Genomic DNA, 24,690 nt, shown 5'->3' with positions numbered 1-24,690 from the left:
CACCAGCTGTGCTGCATTCAGTGCAGTCATAAAAATCATATGGCTTTTCCGAATACACACCCAGGCATTTTCTGAGGGTACGGGGCTGCCGACGTCACTCTGTCCTAAACAGTGGCGCATTTGTCCCGATACTAGCGGCCTGCCGTCAGCTTTTTAGCTTTGATTATTATATTGGTTCTTTAACATAAATCCTGGGCCGAGACAGTTTGAGCCGAACTCGATAATTAATTGGGCGTCGTGTTCAGCCGAGGAAATCTGTGTCTAAAGGGTATTACACACCCCTGTGACGCCAGGATGCTGACACTCGTTAAGACCTCAGGAGTCTGGTCGATTCATGACCTTCTGAACTATTCATGCGACGCACATCGTTGCATGTCCTTGCACATATTAAGCATGTCCTAATGCTGCCGGGGTCTCCAGTTGTGAAGTGCTACATATTACTGGAGATTGTGAAGTTGCAGCACCCTCTGCTGTCGCTGTGCTGCAGTCGACTCAGACTTGCAGCCTAGAGGGGATCGCTTTGGCTGCTGGACTGATGGGAAGATTATGCTCAAGTAGAATTTCACATTGTTATGTCGAGGAGCTCTTCAGCTGGAGCATAAGAGTTGGATGCTTCACCTTGCTGTAGAGGGAACCTGCTTTAATTCTTATCACTTAATTAATATTTCATCTTATGAAATTTGCAAACTAGGTCACTGTGATACCGTGCAGTTCTTATAATTAGCTGATATTAACGCGTAAAAAAGGAAGTACAGCAGTTTAAATGTCCGCTGTGATTTTGCAGCACGTCATCTTCGTCTGCTGTCTCTCTGACTCGTTCTGGGCTGAAACACGCTGCTGGTATCACTGCACCAAATCAAAGGCAAACAGGACCTGCAAACAGTTCTTGGCATTAGTTTGTAGCGTCCTATCTGTTAAATCCCACCCATCTGGCAGCCCAAATTTTTTCCCCTAATTTCCACACTGCACTGCCTTCTCTCTCGACCTGTGCACATCACACGCTCTCTCCCACTGTGGTGACCTCCTGTGATGTGTGGTGTGACCAGCGGCTTCTGTCCTTTGCTGGCCGTCCATTGTCTATTAACAAGCGTCATGTGGCTTTGTTCTGCGTTGGCTTGCTGCCAGTGGCGCCCACATGATGGCAGCCAGCATCTCTCCTACCTGTCAGCCCCCCCTTATAGACAGTCTCACACTGTCTCGCTTTCTCTTTGCTGTGTGGCGGTTTAGGCTTAATCTCTTAAAGAGAGAATACAAACCGAGGTTACCAGACGAGGGTTAAATGCTATTTGCAAATAGTTAGAAGCTTGGTTCTTATCTGCATGAAACACCAAGCTGGTGATGTTGCCACAGCTCATCAGTAAGACAGATATGTAGTATTCACTGGCAAATACTTATCTGTGCTCATCTGACCTTTCTCACACATTGTTGTTGTGGTAAACACCTCCTACCTGTTGCTTTGGTGCCAGTCTGCTTCAGAGAAATGATTATGCACAATATGCCACATGGACTGAATCTAAAAGGAAAAGTTTCACAGTTCGTCACAGCCTCCTCTTGAGCACATATGAGGAGCTGTAAAGCAGCTGTACTAATTTAACGCTAACCAGCTCAGCTAATGATTTGAAACAGTGCAAATAACACCCTGAGATAAGTTTGAGTTGTTCCTACTTCAACACCTCCACACCTGGCTGTTTTTTAAAATTAAAAAAAATATATTGTTATAGTTATTGCATTATTGTAAAGGAGGCTTTAGAAACTGTCAGACTAACAAGGACTTTGTTTAATCAGACAAAAGGCAGATTTGATCCAGATCTAGATTTATATTTGACATTAAATTGATCATAAATGTCACAATATAAAATGCATTTATGGGTAATGGAATCATATTTCTATTAGGTCTGAATTTTGCAGAGATAACAAAGATCCATAATGTTACATCATCCACGTTTATCATATTAAAATACTACTGTGTCATGCAAGCACAGCTGAGACTTTGCAGGTTTTGTCTATAGTCTCAAAATCTCCTTTAAAAAATGAGCTTTTTTTCTGAAGCTCAATAAAGATATGCCAGTAACAGCTGAATAATCTGGATGTAGCAGGTACCATTTACCAGTACCATTTAATGAAGATGCCAGTTGAGGACCTTTTCTATCTGTTGTGGTAACAGCAAGGGCCCGCAGGCAGCAGGTGCTGTATGAAATCTTCAGCTCGAACAGCTGTCATTTATTAGAACCAAAATAAAATGATTAGAGATGCACCAATTGCTATTTTTTAAGGATTCCAACAACGTCAATGACAACACATTCAAACAAAAATCAACTTCGCTTCAATGCAGAATATTATTTTCATAATAAATTAGTTGTTAGACTTTACAATTAAATAGCCTTCTCTGTGTGAAACTAACGAAAATGAAGTGCTTTTCTCCTGGAAGGGAGAAAACGCTGAAAATGAGTTTTACACACATATTTATCTGATGTACGATACTTATACAAAAACAAAAGCAGGTGCAGCAGAATTATCGAAGAAAATAAAGTTCAGGTACTACATTTTTCAGTGTGTTAAAAGCTGCTAAGTAACAGGACGTCGACACTTTTCTGTTTTTCACTCATCTTCATATTTTTCCACTTATCTGCTTTGATCCTTTGCTCATACCGAGGCTGCTGGCTTGTGGCTAGCTCGAAACTCCGAACAGCTTTAGCTTTAACCACTTTTTCTTTGTTAGCTTCTTTAAAATGTTTGACTAGGTGACGGGGATTTAAGTGTCTTATTAGGTTTGTTGTTAGGAATGCTAGAAAGCCACAGAGGGTGATGCTCAGATTTATTGCTTCTTTACTCGGCACATTTTGCATTAGATAGCAACATGCTCCACTTGAATACAGGGTTGCTTGTAGCTGGATATGGGGCTCTGTGTATTTATACAGTAATAGGGAGAAAACCCTAACAATCAAACAACCCCTACAAGCAAACACTTGGCGACAGTGGGAAAGAAAAACTCAATTTTAACAGGAAGAAACCTCGGGCAGAAACAGGCTCAGAGCAGGTCAGCTGTCTGACAGGTTGGGGGTGAGAGGAGGAAGATTGTGTTTTACAATATTTCTAATCAATTTTATGTAATCTTAGAAATAAACAAAGTTGATTTTCTTCCAAAAACATGGCCACATTTTTTTTAGGTGTAGTGCTAGTCTTTTGATTTATAAAGAATTTCCAAAGCTTTTAAACACAATAGTGTGTGCAGATAAAGTTGTATTTCTGTCTTATAGGTAAACTGAAACGCTCTCTCTCTTTTTTTCTTTGTCGTTGCTTTCTCTGTCTCTGTCTTGCAGATTATCCTGAAGTAAGAGTCAGGAAGGGAACGGAGTGTCAAGAAGCTGCACTAGGAAACCCAAAACATCCCCTCTGTAAATACTACCTAACCTCTCCCATAGAGGTCCAGCAACCTGCATGCTAAGAGTGTAACACTTCAATTTAACCATAAGAACTGCAGTACCGGTGTAACACACACACACACACACACACACACACACACACACACACACACACACACACACACAGGAAAAAATAAAAAGATATATACTGTATGTACTGCTAGAAAAAAAAACTATTAACAATGAAAAATCAAAAAATATTCTTATGTATAGTACATACATAGCAGACACGCTATAGAGGTCATTTTAACAACTGTTCTCTCAGAATACCGTGGATCTCCTCTTCTTGCATATTTATTCTAAAAACCAACCTGCACAATATTCATCCCTTTGGTTAGTCAAGAAAAACACAGATGTTTGATTTGCACTATATGAAAGTATAGTGTTTAATGTTGAAGACAAGGAAGAGTCACAGAGACCCCATGCACAACACACCTACGCACGCGATGCTTTCACGAGGGTTTTTCGTCTTGCGGTCGTTGCTTTTCTCTCTGCAAAAGTTGAATGTCCTCGGGGCAGCCAGGCTCATGAGCTCTTCGTGTGATTGTCCCTGCGAGGGTTCCTGCGCGACCCTCATCTGCCACCCGATGCTGTTAAGATGCCATGATGAAGCTCCTCCCTCCCTTCCCTCTGCCAACTTTTCATCTCTGGAAACATCTTGCCAAAGTTGAGGCTTGGAAGAGGTCACTTTTTTTTTTCTTTTGCCATTGCCCACACTGCAAATAGGACCCACTCGCCATTTTTTTTAGTTGCGTTGCTGGGTTCAGATCTTTGATAGATTGTGCATGCAGTCGTGACAGGAGAAGTCGGAAGATAGTCGTGGCCATTACCGAAAAAGCCTGAAGGCTGGGGTGTGTGCCAAGGGCTCAGCAAAGCGCGAGGGTTTGTTCCAGACATGCCAAGCCTTGTGCGTGTGTGTGCGTGCGTGTGCGTGCGTGTGCATGTGTGCGTGTGTGTTAGAGACTGATGGTCTGCCGGCAGACTGGGACTTAAAGTGGGATCTGGCACATGATGGTGACACCAAGCCTGGTAGGAGAGCTTTTTACCTGGAGGAGGGTGAAGGATTTAAGTGCTAAGACTAAACAATTAAAAAAAACAAAAACAAAAAAAAAACGGTGCATTCGACGACACTCGTCAAGCAAACAGATGACTTGAACTTCAACTGGAGGGCTATCTGTGACCGTCGGTTGTTCTGTCCAACCCTACTATCACCGATAATCCTGTTCCATTTTAGAAAACTGTAGAAGTGCCTAAAAAAATTACTCATCAACAACACTTGCATCCAGAGTGTATCACTAAAAAGTCACAGACACAACACACTGGGCTGTCGAGAGCTACAAGGACTCTTTGGGGAAAAGACATCACACTTTTTGGCGTCCCTGGAGGAGATTTCCAGCTAAGCGCTCATTAACATCACAAGTGACTTTACTGAAAAAGAAACGTAAGAAACGACAAATCAAAAATAGCTTTGTAGAATGTTTGGTGACTTTCACAGTGTACCATTGTTTCTTACCATGGTTCTGAATAGTTTACATGAGGAACGTGAGTGAGACAAACATGTATTGTAAACTGTGTAATGTATGTAAAGTGTCTCTTATTTTGAGAGTTTATATTCATGGTTCTAGAAATGTATTCAAAGTTATTTAAGAGTTTGTGTTGTGTCTACTATCAAAGTATGTTTGAACCTCCCCCCCTCTCTAAAAAAAATCCCTCCACCTCTGGAACAATCATTTGTTTTTGTTTTTTTAGAGCATAAAATGTTCTTTGGTCATTTTACACCAACATTTTTTTCTTTTTCTTTTTTTGTATTTTGACGACTAGCGGTGTGTTTTAACTCATTATACTAAATTTTATTTGACATTCTTCAAAATTCGGATGTAATTTCATGGTGCTTGATTAACATCGACAATCCACAATCATGCTTTTTTTTGAGTTTCATTCACTTTGAATGTCCTCACACACGTTCTGATCTGTGTGTAATATTTGTGGAAGGTGGTTTAAAAAAAAAAATTTCTATTTTGTTGTAATTTATCTTATGTTACTCTTGGTCAAAATTTTAGTCAGAAAAAGAAAACACAATGTTGTAAACTATTCTATTTTGAAATGAATGTAATTTATTGAGCTGTGCTACGTTCTGCACGGTTGGTCATTTCAAGGTCTAACCCGTAGGGGGCCGGCGAATGAGAAGTTGCGCACGTCTTGAGTGGGAGGGGTTTAAACGTCGACCCGCCCTCAGCCCTCCCCTCGATGGAAAGCTACTGGACCTTTCTTGCCTTCTCATCCATAGAAACGATCACGGTGTTGCAGTAATGAGCATAGTTATAGAGTTGCTTGTGTTGTTGGGAAAAAAAATGTTTATTGTATAGATGACATTTTACCAAAAAAAGCAAAGAAAATTTCAAAAAAGATGTACTTTTCACTCTAGTATAATAGTATTTCATAACATAACTTGTTGCAGTGGCAACCAGATGTTGCAATTACTAAAGTTGGGTATTTTTGTAAATGACATTGTTAAGTTGGTTTTTGTTTCTGTTTTTTTTTCTTTGCTAGAACACTGTACAAGGTAGATTGTAAAGAAGATATGAACATTTCTTATTCTTCTCTGAGATTATGACAGTGACCTAATATTTTCATTAGTAAGTAACAGCCTCTATAGTGCTGTGACTGTAACACTTAGAGATATAAAATTCATCGATGTTACATAGATTACATATAAATATATATAAAAAATATATATATATAAATATAAGAACTAAATAATCTATAAATTAATAAGATGTTCAACTTTCCCCCTGACAAAGGACCTCTAGGTTCCACACAGATACATTTTATTCGAGGCTTATGTATCACTAGTCTTTAGGATTGCACTTTCATATTGTTTATTGATCTGTTCTGTTTTTCACTTCCTTCAAGGGTAAATCTGTTCATCAGTAAATGGCAGATATTACCAGTAAATGACTTCAATTCAACACGTTGCATGAGAGAAAACAATCTTTTCTTTTCTTACTAAATTATAACGTACTGAATGTTTCTAGTGAATAAAAAAAAATGTCTGTACACAAAATGTCCTTATTTGGTGCCCCCTGTGTATGGACTTTCTCTTGAAATGTTTTTTTTTTTTATTGTGTTGGCAATGATTGACTGATGGTAACAGCACTTTCTGAGCAGTTGGCCGACTGAGCAGACTCAACTTATCCAAACACTTTGCCTTATCTTGAGTCCATCGTACTTAAGGTTTTATGTTTTAAAGAGCTCTTATGAAATTTATTAAACAGACCTAAGTGGGTCTCTCTCTTTCTCTTCTCAAATCCCTTCAGAGTTTCATTTGAACTATGAATCTTTATATCGGAAATCATTTTTTTAAGGTTCTAACGTATGCGTCACAAGGCCAAAAGTGAGAGGAGACTGCAGCAGAGCAAACAGTCACCGATCTTTACTTCCTGTCTCCCAAATCTGTGAGTGAAATCGTTTGGGTCCCATTGCCTTACAATGGAACATGCAATTCACAGCTTTAGCCAGCAGAGGACACTATACCAGAGACTGAAGGTTAAGAAGTGTGGCTGCCTGTGTCATCATTGTTGCAGTGTACCTCACCAACAAAGTCAAGACATGAAAACCAATTGACAAGAAGACCCACGTCAGATTTCTAGTTTCAGTGTAAACATTTTTAAATGTTTTGGTTTTTTTTGCATATATTTTGTGCTACTTTATGTTTCTATAGTCAAATGTTTCTTTGGTTCCAGCAAGATAGTGTAAAATCTATTGAAAGAAAGAAATAAAGAAAATTAAAGTAATGATTTTTGCTTTGGATCTCGTTTGTGTCACACTCTCTCTTCAGTAACCCACAGAGATGTTTGCTCTAAGTAGTAACAGTACTGTAGCTCTGTCTACTGCAGTGCCGAACATCCTGCTTTACCCAGAGTTTTTATTAGAGGCCCTCTCGAGGGCCCCTGGTGGTCCCTAAAGCCCACTGCCTTAAAAGCAAATAAACATCAGCTCTCATGAAAAGAGATTATAAAGCTGCGTGCATTAAAACATCTGAGAGTTGCAGCATGAAGTTTTTGCCGGAGTTGATAAAACATAATGAGAGGACCCAAGAGCAGGACAAGTAAGCGCTTTTTCCATTATTTATTTTCTGCCATTTCCCGTTACTGCAGTGGAGTAGTGCTTTTCTGAAGGGGGAAAGCAGCTATGAGGGGTTATTAGTACCACAATGGTAATGTGTAGTTAACTGCCGTTTGATGACAGCAGTGGACGGGCCTCTCAGCAGCTGCTTATCATGTGTCACTAATTAGATAATAGCCTTCTTAAATTCATTACGATGAGCTGCAGTCCTCGTTGAACAAATGACACGAACACAGCCTCCCTTCTCTAGTGCTCTTGATATTTACACTACAACTAGAACAAAGTAATCACAGAGGGTATAGCTAACACAAACTATAATAAATAAAAAACACAGGTTATTGCAGAAACATGGTGACAAAGATTAACTGTAAAGAAAGTAAAAAGAATCATCATAAAAATGCCCCCAAAATTTGTTTGAATTTCAGCCTCTGTCCAGATTATTTGTTCCTGTCTTGCACCACGTCTTTACACAGTTATTACACCCATTGATATCTGATGCTTGGTTGACAGTCCAGCAGCAGGTTGTTTTTTTCTTTTAGCAAATCCAAAACACAAGCTAATATACAGACATGGGCTACTATGGCTCCAGAGACTGGCAGGCCAAAGTGCTTTCCTGCAATACAAGACAAAAAAAGAGCCTCCACGCCCTGCACCACTCATATTTCCCTGGGCACACTTAACCATGAGTGGTTAAACCATTAATTCTGAGTGTATTATATCTGATACATGAGTTTTTGAGATTTCTTAGTTTTCCAATAAAAACCTAAATTAATAACGATACATTTTAAGCAATAAATGTAAATAAAAAATGCCAGATGTACCAAGTATGAGACAAATTAAAACTTATATAAATGCAAATTAATATTTTTAATTACTTTTTTGTTAAAAGGTTCAGCAGAATCTACATTTCTTTAGAAAATTGATTTTTCTGGCATGGTTCAGAAACTTTTAAAGGATTAAATGTGTAGGAAAATTGTTTAAGTGCTCAATCACAGTGCATTATGCAGAACCTTCACATTTGTGCTTAGCACTGTCCCCTTCTGGTTGATCTGGTCTTCTAAGATGCCGTTTAAATGGAAACCCTTTAAAAGACTTACTATGTGTTTATACAGTGGTTCTGCTGGAGGTTTATTCCTATTAAGAGGGAGTTTTTCTTTCCCACTGTTGCCAAGTCTCTGCTGACAGGGGGTCATCTGATTGTTGGGTTTTCTCTCTGTTATTCCCTTTACCTTATGATATAAAGCATCATGAGGCGAATGTTGTTGTGATTTGGTGCCATAGAAATAAAAATAAACTGAAATTGCAGAGTGGAAATTTGACATGTTCACCTTTTTAACAAATTATTTAGTTCACCTGAGGCTTCAGTTAACATCCCTCAGAAGAGCTCAGAGTCAAGCATCATATGTTGACACTGTCTTGAGAAATTATGTGCTGCAAACCAAGTCCAAGCCTCTGGCTTTGTCTTGTGCCTCTCATTGGCTGCTGACAGCATTCCTTACAGATTAGCTTATATTTCCGTTTAAAACGAGGTCAAAAACAATTATGTCACAGCAGCCTCTCTTATTTCTTTTCCATCACATCTGTGCTCTGCTCCCTGTTGCCATGTGGCACTAATCTCCCTCCATATCTTCCAGGAAATAGTAGCATCCAGTGGATGAAGCACACCAGAGGCGTGGATTCCCAGCACTGTTGTCTTCTATAAGCCAAAGAGTGCTCTTCGCCTTTAACTCCACTGTACCCCACTGTGCAGGGGAAATGTAGTGTTAGCCTTTTATTTTGTCGGCACATAAAAAGATGCGCCGTCTAGTTGTTTCTAATAATAGCCGATCTTATTTTAACTGCACCGACGCCTTATTGCATTATGGATGCCTCCGGAATGGTGTCCCTTCAAGATAGCGTGGGAATATTTCAGTAGAAGGCAGTGTGGCTGTGCATCTCAGGGCTAAATGCTCCAGCATCATTCGGCCGCCTATAACTGCAAGAGCATCTCGTTTACCGGAGGCTGTGTCATGCCTGTAGCGTGAGTCTGGGCTGCTGTGCACGGGCATGCGTTTCTTTGATCCGCTGCTGATCACTTTATTCTCTGCATGCCGGATTTAACTCCGCGGGAGCGCTATGCGGGAGTATAAGGTGGTGGTGCTCGGCAGCGGCGGGGTGGGGAAGTCCGCGCTGACGGTCCAGTTTGTCACCGGGACATTTATAGAAAAGTACGACCCGACCATTGAAGATTTCTACAGGAAGGAGATCGAGGTGGATTCCTCTCCGTCGGTGCTGGAGATCCTCGACACGGCCGGCACCGAGCAGTTCGCCTCAATGAGAGACCTTTACATCAGAAACGGCCAGGGCTTCATCCTGGTCTACAGCCTGGTCAACCAGCAAAGTTTTCAGGACATCAAACCCATGAGAGATCAGATCATCAGGGTGAAAAGGTGAGAGGCTTTCCAGTTTGCTGTAATTCATTGTAATTCTAAATAAATGCTCTGATGCCACAGACAAAAGGCAGCAAAAAAACCCGTCTTAGGGGCCTTAAATAGCCATATTGGGGCAATAAGGACCCCGGAAGTTGTCTGTGTCGGTGAAGGAATGTTAAGGATATGATAATAAATATTTACACCTTGATTCAAATAAATAAAACAGTCACATTTAACAGTAAACATGCTTGGAGTACCCCATGGAGCCCCTCCAGGGCCTCTATAAATGTAATGAACCCCCCCCCCCCCCACACACACACACACACACACGTACAAATCAGTGTTTTGTTTTGTTGTTGTTGTTTTTTTTTTCATTTTAAACTGAGGCTGAGAAACATCACAAAACTGCCATCCTCTCCATGTCTTCTCTCCTCTTCCTCTTCCTCTCTCACCCCCACGCTCTCCTCCAGTCCTTCGTGAGAAGCTGCATCCCGCTCATATGTTCTTCATAAGAGCCCAGCTGCAGCTCACCTGTCACACATCAACCCGCTGAACTCTCCCAGGGTTTGATATTCTCTGCGTCTCTCACACATGACTAACTCTGCACGGCTTTGATCAGCTCAGTCCATTACTCAACACATCCCCTGAGCTCATCTCACAGCCTGGGAGTGAGAGAGAGTGGGAGAAAGGCTGTGGTCTATCCTTTTCGGTAGTGACACATTGGAATTTCTTTTTTTTTTGGCTCAGAGTCTTGTGTAAATGTGTGAGCCTGTGACTCCAGGGTGCAACTGGAGTGAAACGTATTTTTCTTTGTTTTATTCCCAACAAAAGCGCATCATTATGACTTCTTCAATAGAAAAACGTTTTATAGCTGTTGTTGTTTTGATGCCAGCAGCTGACAGACGAGCGATTGATGCTACTTTTCATGGATGTTCAGTGAAGATGGGGGAGTGTTAGGTGTGGTTATGTTAGGGCAACAAAAATCCCCACTAACAGTGCCCCACTTTAAATCAGCGAAGAAGACATGCAGACGGAAACCAAAGTGAGATAGGAGCTCTGACTCATGCAGTGGTCTTACATGAGCATCATCATTGGGGGGAAGGGGGGGGGGGGGTGTATGCACTTCATTATCATCATAAAGAGAAAAGAAAAAAATCCTTTCATTACACTTAATATCGCCCCCTTCTCTGCTTGTTGAACATGAGTGTTGTGACTTTTATAATTTCACCAGTAGAGTATTGCTGCGGCGCTTTCCATCTGCCTCCCAGGAGTGAACTCGGTGCTTCTCTTGTGGTGTGGACGTCACAGGCCGAGTGGAAGCTCGAGAGCGTCACAGCTGACGATGCACAGTGATGGCGAATGCGTGGGGGTGGGGCGGGGGGACTCCTTTATATTAATTTAATAGTAATGATGGATAAAAAAGTGCCCCAGCACCCAAAGCGGCTGCCCACACTGCAGCAGCCATCGCCGTCCTCAAGTGTATACCTATAAATATTTCATGCTTGTATTTCACACTGCTCTGGCTTTGAAGTGGGCCTTGTTACTGTATGTGCAAAGCCGCAGATAAGTAAAACACCCTTAAGTAGACTTGAAAACATAATATTGTTGTTGAGTTTTGTGCAGAGACATTATTACACAAAAATTAAGTGTTTGCATGTTCTCCCTGTGCCTCGCTGTACCTGGCTTCCTCTCACACTCTTAATGACATGCATGATTGTAAATAGCTGCTTAAAATTGGTCTTAGGTGTGAATGCTGTGTGAACTTGAATGGTCAGTGAGGCTAGAAACGGTGGTCAGTCACAGTCTGTGACAAAAGTAGAAGTACTAGCAAGATCTACTCGGTTGTTTACTTGATCTCGTTAAGGTGTCCGTCACAATCGGCTCCTGCTCTCCATTAGCTGTCTTTAGAAAAACAGCCTCCCTCCTCCCAAACTTGTTGCTGAGCCAGCAGCAGTAACAACGAGCCTCACACAGAGATATAGTATGTGCCCACTCACCAGAACTTAATGGGATTGTGTTGGGTTGAAAGCCAAGAAGACATCGGGCCTCCATTAGGCAGTCATATAAACCAGAATGCTTATGCAAGGCTTTCCATGTGCCAAGCATGGACAAGAAGTGAGATATGCTGTTTGGTTAAGGAGGCGTGAATCCATAGTCTCATAGTCCACTCGTTGTATGACAGATCAACTACCCAACCTAAAGAAAACCCGAATGTAATGTCATAGTTAACAGTTTACTAAAATTAATGGACAACACAGGGTAACCATTAAAAAATATCTCACTAAACTAAAAAGTGGCTAATAGCTAAAATTGTGAGCTAATATTATGACCTCTGTTGCAGAATTTCTTGCCAAAATTCTGCTTAAGCAGCTAAAACTGTTAGCCTAATATTCTGAAATAGTTAGCTAAAAGTATAATCAAAAAAACTTGTAAATTCTGTTAAGTGAAACGTGATTAGCTAAAAGTGTGGCTAGCTAGAGGTTGAAATACTAACATTTAGAATATAGTACTACGCAAAAGTCTTAAGCCACCCCTCATTTCTCTATATTTTGGTAGAAAATGGGAAATAGGTGCAGCGATTTATTGAAACGTGCTAATATACATGGAAGTATAGTATATTAGGCAAAAACCGAGTCTTTACAGTTCTTCAGGAATAGTTCTCCAGGCTTCTTGAAGGACATTCAAAGCTCTTTCTTTGGAAGTTGGCTGCATTTTGCTCTATTCTTTTCTGTGTCCAGACAATATCTCTAACACCACTGGCTGAGTGCAGAGCAAACCATGACAAAGCCCCCTGTGTTTTACAAATAGCTGTACACGCTCAATTTTGTATCTCTCTCTTGATATTCACTGTATATGTTGACACTGATTTGAATGCAAACTTTTCGAGTTTTCAAACTGCCACTGATTTTCATTCCAGTTCTTGTGTAATTTGGATTAGGTTAATTGGTAACTCTAAATTGTCCATAGGTGTGAATGTGAGTGCGAATGGTTGTCTGTCTCTATGTGTTCGACCTGGGACAGACTGGTGACCCATCCAGGGTGTACCCTGCCTCTCGCCCTAAGACAGCTGGGATAGGCTCCAGCCCCCCACGACCCTGACAAGAATAAGCGGAAAAGGATAAATCAGCATTTTCTCCACGTTTCCCCTCCGTAAGAATGGCTTCTAAACATACATCCTCCCACCGAAACCATTTCTGATCAGGCGTCAGTGGAGATTTTTTTTTAGGCTGCTACTTCTTTTGTTCTCCACTTGTCCAGTTTCTTCACAATTTTTAAGGGCACACTGAACACCATACTGAAATATGCCAACCATTTTCAGTTAATAGCTCTTTGGGAATCACCTTATTGGTATAAAAATGTTATTTTCTGTCTTTCCACCTGTGTTATCTTTAGCATTTTTTGTAGATTCCACTAAAGAAATGAAGAAAAATTATGTGCCTTTTTAATGCATGAATGATTCATAGGTCAATGTGAAGTGGCTTAACAAAAGCAGTCAGGTACACGAATGGACTGAAAACTAGTGAAAAAGCTACCATAGCTCAAAGAAAATATAGAAAGACTGGAGAAATATTGCTTCTTTTAAAATATTATAAGAACGTCTGGCTGCTGGAAACAACCTATGGTAAAATGTCAAAAGTATTCAAATAAGAGGGATGGCTTAACAGTCGAAACTGTTAGCTTAACACATCAAAATAGCTAGCTGAAATCATGAGCTAGAAGTTCAAATTATATCTTAAAGTGTGAATTACACTTTTAAAGCTTTGCTAAAAGTATACAGTCTAAATAGTTTGTTTGCTAAACACAATGCAGAAAGTGGTCACTAAACATGATGAATTGCTAAGTGTAAGGTTAGCTAAAAAAGGGGGAACAGAAATGCTAATAGTTAGGGGTAAACAGCTAATTTAGTTTTTGAACCACACTATAAATGATAAAATCTGTTTAAATGTGTTCAGATGAGCACATTTGAAGTTGACATGTGGTCACCATCTGACACGACTTTGGCGCCACATATACATCAACATTACAGTGTTGACTTAAAGAAGAGGTGAAGAGAAGCAGGAAATACATTAAATACAAAGACACTTGATGTATAGCAGCTTTTCTTCACATATGTGAACAATTTTCTGTGCGTATTTAGGTTAACAAACACCACGGCAGATAAGCTTTACCCCCCTGAACGCTCCAGCACGGTCTTAGTCTAACCACATAAACCCCCGTTTAAGTCGCTATCTGTGATAACAACATCTGGGCGTAGCCCTCCTCGCAATCTAATGATCTCCTCGCTTGCATGTTAAGGTTTATAGTTTAATCGGCACAGGAGGAGGAAGCACGTTCAAAGTGTTGGAGCTGCGTTTTCACGCTGCACTGATGCTGTGTCTAATAGCAGGAGGTGAGCAGCACGCACCACTGAGTGGGAATAGGGTGGAGAGACCAAAACTACGTTTCCCAGGGGGCACTTTGGTGTAGGTACAAAGCCACTTTTTTTCCTTAGGCTTTTAGCATCGCCCATAAGTGAGGAGAGAAATGTTTAAGTAGCCAGCTCTCTGAGGATAGCCACCAGTAAAGTGCTTGGTCTTATAGACTTAACATATTTGCTGCACTATGCTTGCTTAAGTGTTTCCATCATGTGCCACCATTTATCTCATTCAGGGGATCTGAAAACACATGGTTCTACCTTGATCCAGTCAAGGTAGAACCATGGAATGGGAATGACCAGCCACTTTAAAGGCTGGTCATTCCCAGCCTTTAAAGTGAAGCCCAGTTTGCCCAGAGGTGAGTGTAGTACAATAAAAAAAAGCAAACATCATCAGGAAAGTCTAAAGTGAACACCATTTGTGCAGCAAATTACAATTCCTTGCTTGTGAATCATCTCGCATTCATTCCGGTTTATCTTTTAATCCCTCAGGGTTACAAAAGATTCTTTGCCTTGATGTGTATCTGGACCTTCCTATATTTAGATGAATATCACTTGAGCCACAGCTATGAACCCGGTAAACAGTGATGTCATTCTACTTCCTAAGGGAATGTTTACAGAGTGAAAAAAACAAAGTCTGCAAGGCATATGCATTTCAGTGTCACTGAAGGAAAACATCATGTGATGACGCGATCTCTTGGGATAGCACCCAGTGATACGGGGCTTCCCGTGGAGCCAGCTGGTATCCAGGCCAAAGCTCCCTGTCGTGTGTGCCAATCTTTGTTCATTAAGCTTGTGATTGGTCAATATTATTCAGGCTGTAAATATAAACCAGAAACCTGCTACCAAAAACTTCTAGTTCCTCACCTACAGCTCCTGCAAGTCTCTGTTTATAGATACTAACTGCAGCATAGTCCAACTTGCATTGGCACTCAACTGGATAATAGAATTGGATGGATGGATGGATGGATTATATCAGTTTGCATTCTTATGTTGCAGTTATTGAAGTGTTTTAAATCATTCTAATGTTGCACATATTGATGCCAGCTTCCCAAGTGGGAAAAACAGTCAGAGCTTTGTAGCATTGATGGGTTTAATGCAGCCATTCAAGATGTATTAAATTGACTTGTACAAATAGCATGAGCACAGCTAATGTTAAAGGCACCCTGTAGTGTTATTAGACCACTAGGAGTGCTATTGAACAGGGCTGTGAATAAGAGGAGGCCTGTTTTGTTTGCTTTTTGTGCCTTTTGTAATACACATATCAGGTGACAGGTCATGCTAACTCCTATAGCGTGCTATAATTGATTCCTTACTATGCAGAGAAAGCTGGGATTACATTCACAATTACAAAAATACATTCAAGCAAGTGCAAGCAAGTTTGTGGAAGGTGCCATGTTGCCCTGTCATGTTAAATGGACATTGCCATTCTGCCTCATATCCTGAACTGAAGTCAGAGCTTTAACACATGAAAACATGCTTAAATATGCTTATTTAATTATTTATATATTGTTGCAATTACTTTAGCCATGCGACAGCTGACCACGAGCTGGCTAAGCAACAGCAGCTGGTTCTAAGCTAACATCATGCCAGGTAATGTTAGGCTCAAGTCTCTTAAAAATCAGACATTCTCTCTGATAAGCATTATAGTCGTACACACCATATACATTGTATGAAAGTTTATTTGTTATTTATTTATTATCCAACAGTGTTCGATCCAATTCAAAGAAGTTTCACTAAGTAGGTAGGTCACAGGTAACAGTGACAAAACAGCAGCTAACAGGGGCTAACAGCAGCTAAAAGAGCTTTACTGCAGCAATAATGCTTACTGGCAGAAAAGTCCCTCAACAACTCAACCTCGATATAGCTGTCATGGGACAGAAGTGAGCTTTACCAATTCATCAACTCCTTTCTGAATAATTGCACAAAGTTTCACAGCCTCCTCTAGAGTAAATAGACACGGAAACCCAGCATATTGCTAAGGTAAATAGCATAAAGACAGCCTCAGGTGTGCACTTGGGAGGGGTAAGAAACCAAAACTGAGCTGAAGTCTTAAAACTACCATGAGCTGGATGACCGAGAACCTGCAAAGAGTCTTTATTGCATTATATATAAAACTGCCAATTAAATTAACTTCTTACTAATCACAGGTCCACTCAGAAACATTTCAGCCCACTGCCCCATGTTTGTGGAGGAACATCGAGGTCTTTGGGGACTTATTTTTGGATCAGCCTCATGTGACCAAAAGAGGAAGTGCAGATCAGTCTTTTCCATTTGGCTTCTTTTTAGCTGCTTGACTGAGATACTGCTTTCAGGCTCAACACTCACAATGAAGGAAGAAACTGGAATATTTTTAATAATAGGTTTATTAACAGCCTTTCCTGCAGTAGCTTATCTCTCTCTTTGGGAGTCTTGTTGTCATTTAGGTGCCCAGAACAGCAGGTATAATAGCACAAAGCAGCACTGGCCACGTGAACTCACATCCTTTTTTAATGTCTTTCTATCTGAACAGAGAAGAAGATTGTCAGGGGAGCTTTGTTGCACCATTAAAGGTGGAAATGAAGCTTGGGGTTTCATCTTTAAAATAACACCTTCTCCATCTGCTGTGCAGACCCCTCTCTTTGCCTGTGTATCACAGGAATGTTTGCGGTTTTTCCTCCATGATACCGAGGCATTACAGAATCATTAGATACCAAAGCTTTGTTCTCCAGCAGTAACACACCCTTTGGGAGTTCACATAGTGTGGGCACTATAGGCTGTGTGATTTCTCTATCCAGTTCTACATGTAGATACGTGGCTGGCTGTCACACAGCGCTGCTGCTGCTACAACTGGTAATTAACAGCAGATCCAGAGAGCAAAGAGATGGCTGCAGGGTTGGAGGGCTTCGTGTAGGCGATGTCTGACTGTTCTTTTGTAATTTGTATGAGTGTTTTTTGCTGTGGGCCCTGTAAAAAAACAAAACAAACGAAAACAAAAGGTAAGTGAGGTCACTGAAGCTATTTAGCACAGCAGGTAGCCTTAACAAGTCTGTTGTACCCCGAGGCTAAATGGAAAATGTGGAGGCCATCTTTTTTATGTGAGGAATAAACGCTGATTCTCTGTGTGGGTGGGTGGGTGCGTTTTGTGTTTGCCTCTTTGCCAGCAGCTGAAATAACAGCCTGCAGAGGTGAATGGCATTAAGTCGTTTGTGTCTAACTTTTATTTCAGGCTTATACGTGCATCATAGGGATGCTGCAATATTTTAGACATCAATACAGACTTTAAAAAAAAATAAATCGGTATAGTTTTTTAAGCTATCTTAAGCCACTTTATATTTCTAGCATTGTTTCTCACGCTCTGTTTATAAATCTAAAATCTGCACATTTATACAACTGTATAGTTCAGCCAACCAATCCCAACACGTTCCAACTGTGCAGATAATCCCCATACTAGGTAGTGTCCAAGTGCTGTAAAAGGAACGAGTCAGAAGCGTTTGTTAGTTTCTCCTGATTTATATTTATACAGCCGGGAAAATAACACTTCAGGAAGAACATAACACTGGTAAACATACCGTTAAGGCTCCAATAGTCATGAGGACATTCTGTATCATGATAACTGGAATAACTGTCACAGATCCATGCATCCGTGTTCTTCTGCTTATCCAATACAGGGTCGTGGTGGTGGTGGGGGGCTGGACCCTATCAATGCCATCGGGGTACTACCTGGACAGGTCTGTCTCTGGGCTATCACATGGAGGCAGATGACCATTCACACTCACTTTCACACATACATGCAATTTAGAATCACCAGTTAACCACACTGTGCATGTCTTTGGACTGTTGGAGGAAGCCACAGTACATGGAGAGGACCCTCGCAGAACATGCAAAAAGTCCCGGACTGGATTCAAACACTTCATGCTCCAAGACGACAGTGCTTAGAGCATGAAGGGTGCCATTCCTCAAAGAGGGTCATAAAAACTGATAGTACGCAGATCATCAGAGATATAGACGGACTTTCACTTTTTAGCTCAAAGTGCTGCTGTGTGTAAACACAAGGCATTATACAAAACAATCCTCACTGATGCTCTCGACATATTAAACCTTAAACTAGTGCAAAGTTATGCATCCAAGTAAACATAATAAGATACATTTCAATTAAAATAACTAAAAATATGTACAGAATAAAAAAATAAATAAGAATTTCCTCTTTTGAAATAAAAAAGAACAGTTGCCTTTAACTGGGAAACTGGTCTTTTATACTTATATGGGGGTTTTGGGTCATTACAGTGAACTGAAAAAGGCTAAAGGACGGGTTTTTATAGCTGCTTTCAAAAGATTTCAAAATAAAATTTCAAAATAAAAGCACAAAATATGTATTTTAAAAACAGTATTTAACCTTTTTCCTCCCATAAAAACGACATTTGACGACCTCAGCCGTACCCGTAATGTCGTTTTTTGTGACCTCACTATATATGTATAGTGTATATAACCGTATATAACTCTATGTAACTGTATATAACCTCAGTAAGCCAATCACTGGGGATGGGTATTGTTTAGGTTTTATCCGATACCGGTGCCAAACCGGTACTTTTGAAACGGTGCCGGTGCTTAAACGGTGCTCAAACCGGTGCGTAAAGAATGGAGAACACAAAATTGGTCCAAAAACCTCTCATGTTCAGCTGTTTTTTTGTAAAAAAAATAACAATGTTAGCAGCTATGTGGCATATATGGTATCACTCTTGGCTGGAAGCAGTGCTTAAACAATGGAAAAAACACCAACTTTGTCCAAAAACCTCTCATGTTTAACTGTTTTCCACTTTTTCTTTGGTCATTTTAGCCTTTTTGTCCAGGGTGAAGGGAGTATCTGCCATCAAACAAGAAGACAGCCGCATGTAGCTATGATGATGTTTGCTAGTTCACCTTACATGCATTAATGTAATAACGTGGTTAGCCTATTCAACGTAAATTACACACAAACAACATTAAGCTACTCACGCAGAGAAGAACGGCTGCTGCTGCATCATCATCCTCATCATTTCTGCTACACTGGCAGGGCTAGGGACCAGGACTCTACTCTTCGGGTTTTTGGGGGATGTTGCTAACTCCGGGTCCGATAACAGGCACCACACCCTCAGTAGATGTGCTCGGTGTGAGGTCTCGCAGCAAGCTATCAAATACTGCGCATTTCTCGGCTTTTAAAAAAAACGCTATGCATCGCCAGGTGTTTCATCGGATTTGAGGTGTTACCTCCTTTGACAGTATCACAGTATCAGCTTAAAGCACTTGTTGCTGCTGAGTTTGCATATTTTGCTGTGAAGTGCAGCCAGACTTTTGACCGCTTCGCCTTGGGCATTTTTAATCTGTAGCTCTGCTCTAAAAGAACGTACGTACCTGGACCCGCCTACTATCCTCGAAACGTAAAATGATTGGCTAGAATCTAAAGTGTATCACAGCTCAGGAAAAAAAAGCACCGAAATAAAGCACCGAAATGTGCGCTGCTTTTCGGTCTGGTTACTACCGTTTATGTCAGAACCGGTACCCATCCCTACCGATCACCCTCACTAACGTCTGACACGCACCCAATCATTTTGTTCTGTAAGCAGCCAGAATGACAACGTTCAGAAAAGAGAAATTAGGTTTATACCCTAGCAGTCGTCAAAGAGAGTTGTTCTACCTGTTATTAATCATCCAAATCCTAATCTAAAGGATTTAGTAGAACTTGTAGATTAAATTAAGTCAGGTCTTCCCCAAAGGTAGAAGGACCGATGACCGAGTTACACTGCATCACGTGGAAACAGAGATATTCATTGTTTTATGTCATATCAATCAACTAAAAAAGCAAATGAACACTTCAATAAAGCGAGCACAGTTAGCACATAGCTATAGTGAAGAGTCATGCTTGAGATAAAGACATTAAGCTTCTCACTCCAACACCTCCTGAGATATTAGTCAATAAGGAGTGATAGCGGCCTATAGATCCCTGTGGGACAACTTTTCTCCACGGTGCGCTGAGCCGCTCCCCCCTCATCTGATGAGGAGGGGCTTGTAGTTCGATGCTGCAATAAACAGTCGCCGTGCAAACTCCCCGCCCCACCCCGGAGAATCTGGCTCTCCCTGTGTCTTTGTAGATATATATAGAGTTTCTCCTGCAAGGCTGTCAGATTGTGTTTGTCTCCACGGTACTCTCCTTGTTCACACTTCACACCCTTTAGATTCCAGCTTTCCAAACACACGGGCCATGCGAGATGGTTGTCCTGCTGAGGTCAGCTGTTGTTTTGCATGTGTGTGCGTGCGTGCGTTTGTGTTGTACAGTGTGGCTGTTGTTAGGGAAAATGTCAGGCTGCAGGGAAGGAAGTCTTCGGCTGTGTGGAATGAGTTTCGTCTGTCTGACAGTTTGAAGCGTCTTCATAGGCAATTAAGACAAAAGAAATGCTCTTTGGAGAAGCTTCTGAGATCCAAAACGAGGTGCAGATACAGGTCGAGCTCAGAACCCTTTGCTGAATGACACTCGAGCAGGTCCATAAGTGTCCTCCGCCCTGCTGCCTGCATTCATTTCCTGCAGCTCTCTGGCCCCTGTAAGCTCGCTGAAACGTTTGCCAGCTCTTTTCCACGCTGCTCAGCTCTTCTCCCAGCTGAGCAGCGTGGCAGCGGGCCACCAATTTGTAGATAAGAGCCTATTTCTCAATAGTGCCAGCAGATCAATAAGGCAGGCTGGGAAAGCACTTAGGAATGACTGATGGCCAAGGCTATTAGGTAGTCTATGCTATTACCTGTTGTGAGAATATACACCCACTTTAATTGATATTGTGTAGTTATTTAATCGCGGGAAACATGAAAGGCATCTAACTGAAATGCAATATCTTTTGCTTGAATAAAGTGGGGTCCCGCTTCATGTAAGTATAATATAAGTGTCTGTTTGTGAAGTAGCAACTAGTGTGCTAACAGTTTGCCACCTTTGGAAAACTGCGATAAGTCACTGTATTTAAAAGATGGTCACATTGACATTGACATCAACTCTAGCAAGCTGCGTCCATACACTGTGGAAAATGGAGTAGAGACATGTTGTGCAATAACGGGATGATTGCATTCAGAAAAACAGCACAGAGGTCTGGTTCAGTGAAGCGGCAGTGCACCTAGGAATCGTCAAGTGGCCATTTGAGGAACTGCAACCAATAATTATTACGAGCCAATTAGCAAATGCTCTGTAGACCCTGCTATTACTGAGTTGGACTCCCTTTTTCCCAAAGATTCTCTGTGGTACAGAATAAACGAGGTACTAAAGGGCCCAAAGTGTGCCAAGACCACCAGAAGACCACCCAGTGTGGCCTTCTGCTGCTGTAACCCATGCTCTTCTGCATAGCTTGGTTGCAGTGACTGGTTATTTGAGTCACTGTTGCTGTCACTGTCCTATCAATTCAAAGCAATCTGGCCATTTTCTTCCGACCTCTGACATCAACAAAACATTTTCGCCCAGAAAACTGCTGATATTTTCTCTTTTTTCAGACCATCCTGTAGTAAAATCCCAGCAGATCAGCAGTTTCTGGAATACTCAGACCAGATGGTCTGTCACCACCAGTCTCATTTAAATCACCTTTTTTTGCCATCCTGATGCTCGGGTAGTCTTGACGAAGTCTGCGTGCCTAAATGCGTCAAGTTTCTGCCATGCAATTGTCTGTGTAGACATTTGCATTAAAAAGCAGCTAATAGGTAAAATGGCCAGTGAGTGTAGTTGCTTTTTAGAGATCCAGCAACAGTTACACAGCAAAATGAGCGTTTGTTGGCAGTTCTGCTTCATGCTGATGAATATTAGTCCAGTTCATTCTCCTTTGAGCTCTCCTTCGGCCTCTTCACAGGCCATTTCACAAAATATGAAATATTGATCATAGACCCACTGTCTGTCTGTCCCCACTGAATGAAGGCAGTGCTGTTTTGAAGAAGTGTGTGTGTGTGATTTGAGCAAAGTGCACTTTTAAGGAGTTACTTACCAAATTACAGATGTCAGCCTCTTCTCAAAGCCAGAAGTAATGTACACGGCTCTTTATAAATTCATGCTAAGCCTTGGAGTTTTTACAGCAGTAACAAGCATTAAATATAGCCAAAGATGAATATGAAGTAGAAAATAGTTGTTTCCAGTGCCCCAGTGTTCATGTCTCTCCCATGTGAGAGCAGCACATTAGCTTTATTCAATTATTCAATAACTTATTCCATTACTCTCCCCAGCCTGGTTTCCTCGTATCGATGGCTCAGAGGGGAAGAGGACTGGGCTTGTCAGCCCCACGCGTTGGGGGAGAAAGCTTTTGATCCTTAAGACGTGCTCAGTGCACGATGGAAATGGTGCAAGTGCAAAGTGCAGAGCTAACGATTTTTAAACAAGAATTGGAATCCATTAAAATATGCAGCTTGCGCACCATGCAAACACATATGTAATGTATTCAGCAATAAATGGACCATCAGTTGGGTTTTTTCATGATGGCGGTTTTCTGATAGAACCTCCTGTTGGTACCGGATGCCCGCTGAGCGGCAGGAGTCTCCTGGGAAGCTCAAGCTGAGTGTAGCTGGGTTTATTCCTCTCCTCTCTATTGTGCATTGGTTCAAACCCCTTATTGTTTCAGCATTGAGCAAATACAGTATGTAGGCCAACAATGCACACACACTCACACACACAAAAGCAGCCACATTTATGGCTCTTTCCCTCTCTTTCTTCGTCCCGTAGGAATTAAGAAGTTCCTGTAGTCGGTACCAAAAGACACCCAGCGGGGTGGCGAAGGCAGCGCAATTCCACTGATGTCACTTTCTCTCTTAATTTGCAGGTACCAGCAGGTACCGGTGGTTCTGGTGGGCAACAAGGTGGACCTGGAGGATGAGAGGGAGGTGTCCCCCAGCGAGGGCCAGGCGCTGGCTGAGGATTGGGGCTGCCCCTTCATGGAGACGTCGGCCAAGAGCAAGACCATGGTGGATGAGCTTTTCGCAGAGATCGTCAGGCAGATGGACTTCTGCCCTCTGCCGGACCGGAGAGAGGCCTGCTGCCCCGCCTGTAGCATACAGTAGCTGAATGTCGGAGGGGAGGTGGAGCAGGAGTGATTGGTGGATGGATTGGAGAGGAGTAGAAATTAGAGTCCAAATGTATTCATGTTAGACAAACTTGAAGATTGGAGAGGGGGCAGGGTTAAAGGAAGTAAACCCCCACTTTTGGTGTCACTATTCTTAGCTGCTTCCTAGAGGATTCTGGGAAATGTAGGAAGTTGCAGAGAAAGCAGGTTAAGGGGAATTCAGTTTTGACATTCACTACTTCTCCAACACAGAGGGGATTTTTTTCCCCTCTTAAAATAAAACAAAAAACAAAAACACACGACCTTCCTGCTACTATCACGGTTTTTGCTGATTATTCCAGAGTGAATTCCCGGGGTTTTCCCAAAGGCAGCGCGGTGCCAAAAACCATCTTAAAAGCCATCAACAAAGAGGACCACAGTGCTAAATGCTTTTGGGAAAGCAGCCATAGGTCCATGGGAGGACGGCTCGGCGTGCTCAGCAGTTCTATCTGTCCTGTTTTTCTTCTGCTTGTTGTTCTATTTTGCACTTTTTTGGTTTTTTTGCCAGTGCAACGGCCATTCACCGAGTACCCGGAGAGATAAGTTAACACCACTGTGAAGGAGTCGTTACTGGAAGGTGCATTTGGAAGCAGGGCCCACCTTAACAATAAATGAATGACAGGATGAACGAATGTGTTTGAAACAAACAAACAAACAAACAAACAAACAAAAAAGGCCGCACCTTTAGGGGGGGATTCATGTCCCATTCATGTCACAGATAATAACTGTGGATGACGTGAGCACGAAGTTGTACTGTCACACTCTCAAGTGAGTACAATCAATCGCACCCAAAGAGACGGTAATCAATCAGTCAGTCAGTCGATAAAATGTACCAACACTCTGCAGACACCTTACAGATGATACAAATGCCTTGTTACAATGTACGAAGTGAACATCAGTGTCAGTGTGTAGCTCATCTATCTTTAGTCACATCGGATATGTTAGTGGTTCAATGTCAGAAACACTTATTTTCAACAAAATAATAAATCTTTATGCACAACTGTGTCGTGTGTGTTTTTTGTTGGATCGTGGTTTTTTGTGTGTCATCAAAAAATGCCTTTGTTTTTTTTTTTCCCCTCCCCAGTCTTTGAAGTTACCGCTCTCCTTTCATGTTAACCTCCAGAGGTCATAAGATTTGCACTCATTGAGAAAACATAGCCGCCTTTCAGCTTTGCTCTTTAGCAGTAATCTGGCACTGCCTTGGCCTGCGTCGAGATGATTTATGATGTTTTGGTCCTGCGTCTGCGTTC

The 24,690-nt window shown here is 41.6% G+C and overlaps 2 protein-coding genes across 16 annotated transcripts in view; both read left to right on the top strand.

The window, feature by feature from the left end:
* The window catches only part of mbnl2 (muscleblind-like splicing regulator 2), a 51,194-nt gene extending 47,654 nt beyond the window's left edge, over positions 1-3,540 (top strand). For 8 of the 15 annotated variants that reach the window (XM_085449985.1, XM_085449984.1, XM_085449981.1 and 5 more), the window contains one exon: positions 3,321-3,540. In XM_085449985.1, the coding sequence (XP_085306111.1) occupies positions 3,321-3,445 (125 nt within the window). In that variant the 3' untranslated portion in view covers positions 3,446-3,540. The remainder of the gene's footprint in view (positions 1-3,320) is intronic. The other 7 variants (XM_085449992.1, XM_085449988.1, XM_085449990.1 and 4 more) reach the window with 1 other exon arrangement.
* Positions 3,541-9,189: 5,649 nt separating this feature from the next.
* On the top strand, positions 9,190-24,440 carry LOC146681696 (ras-related protein Rap-2a-like). Its single transcript, XM_085449958.1, has 2 exons — positions 9,190-9,976; positions 23,162-24,440. The coding sequence occupies exons 1-2, from the start codon at positions 9,663-9,665 to the stop codon at positions 23,397-23,399; spliced, it is 552 nt and encodes a 183-aa protein (XP_085306084.1). The 5' UTR covers positions 9,190-9,662; the 3' UTR covers positions 23,400-24,440.
* Positions 24,441-24,690: the final 250 nt, after the last annotated feature.

The sequence above is a fragment of the Copadichromis virginalis genome, linkage group LG23 (genome assembly GCF_057382275.1).
Source record: "Copadichromis virginalis isolate Kocher_CV1m ecotype Utaka linkage group LG23, C_Virginalis_male_GT1.1, whole genome shotgun sequence".
Classification (NCBI taxonomy): domain Eukaryota; kingdom Metazoa; phylum Chordata; class Actinopteri; order Cichliformes; family Cichlidae; genus Copadichromis; species Copadichromis virginalis.
This window is presented reverse-complemented; position numbering and strand designations above follow the sequence as displayed.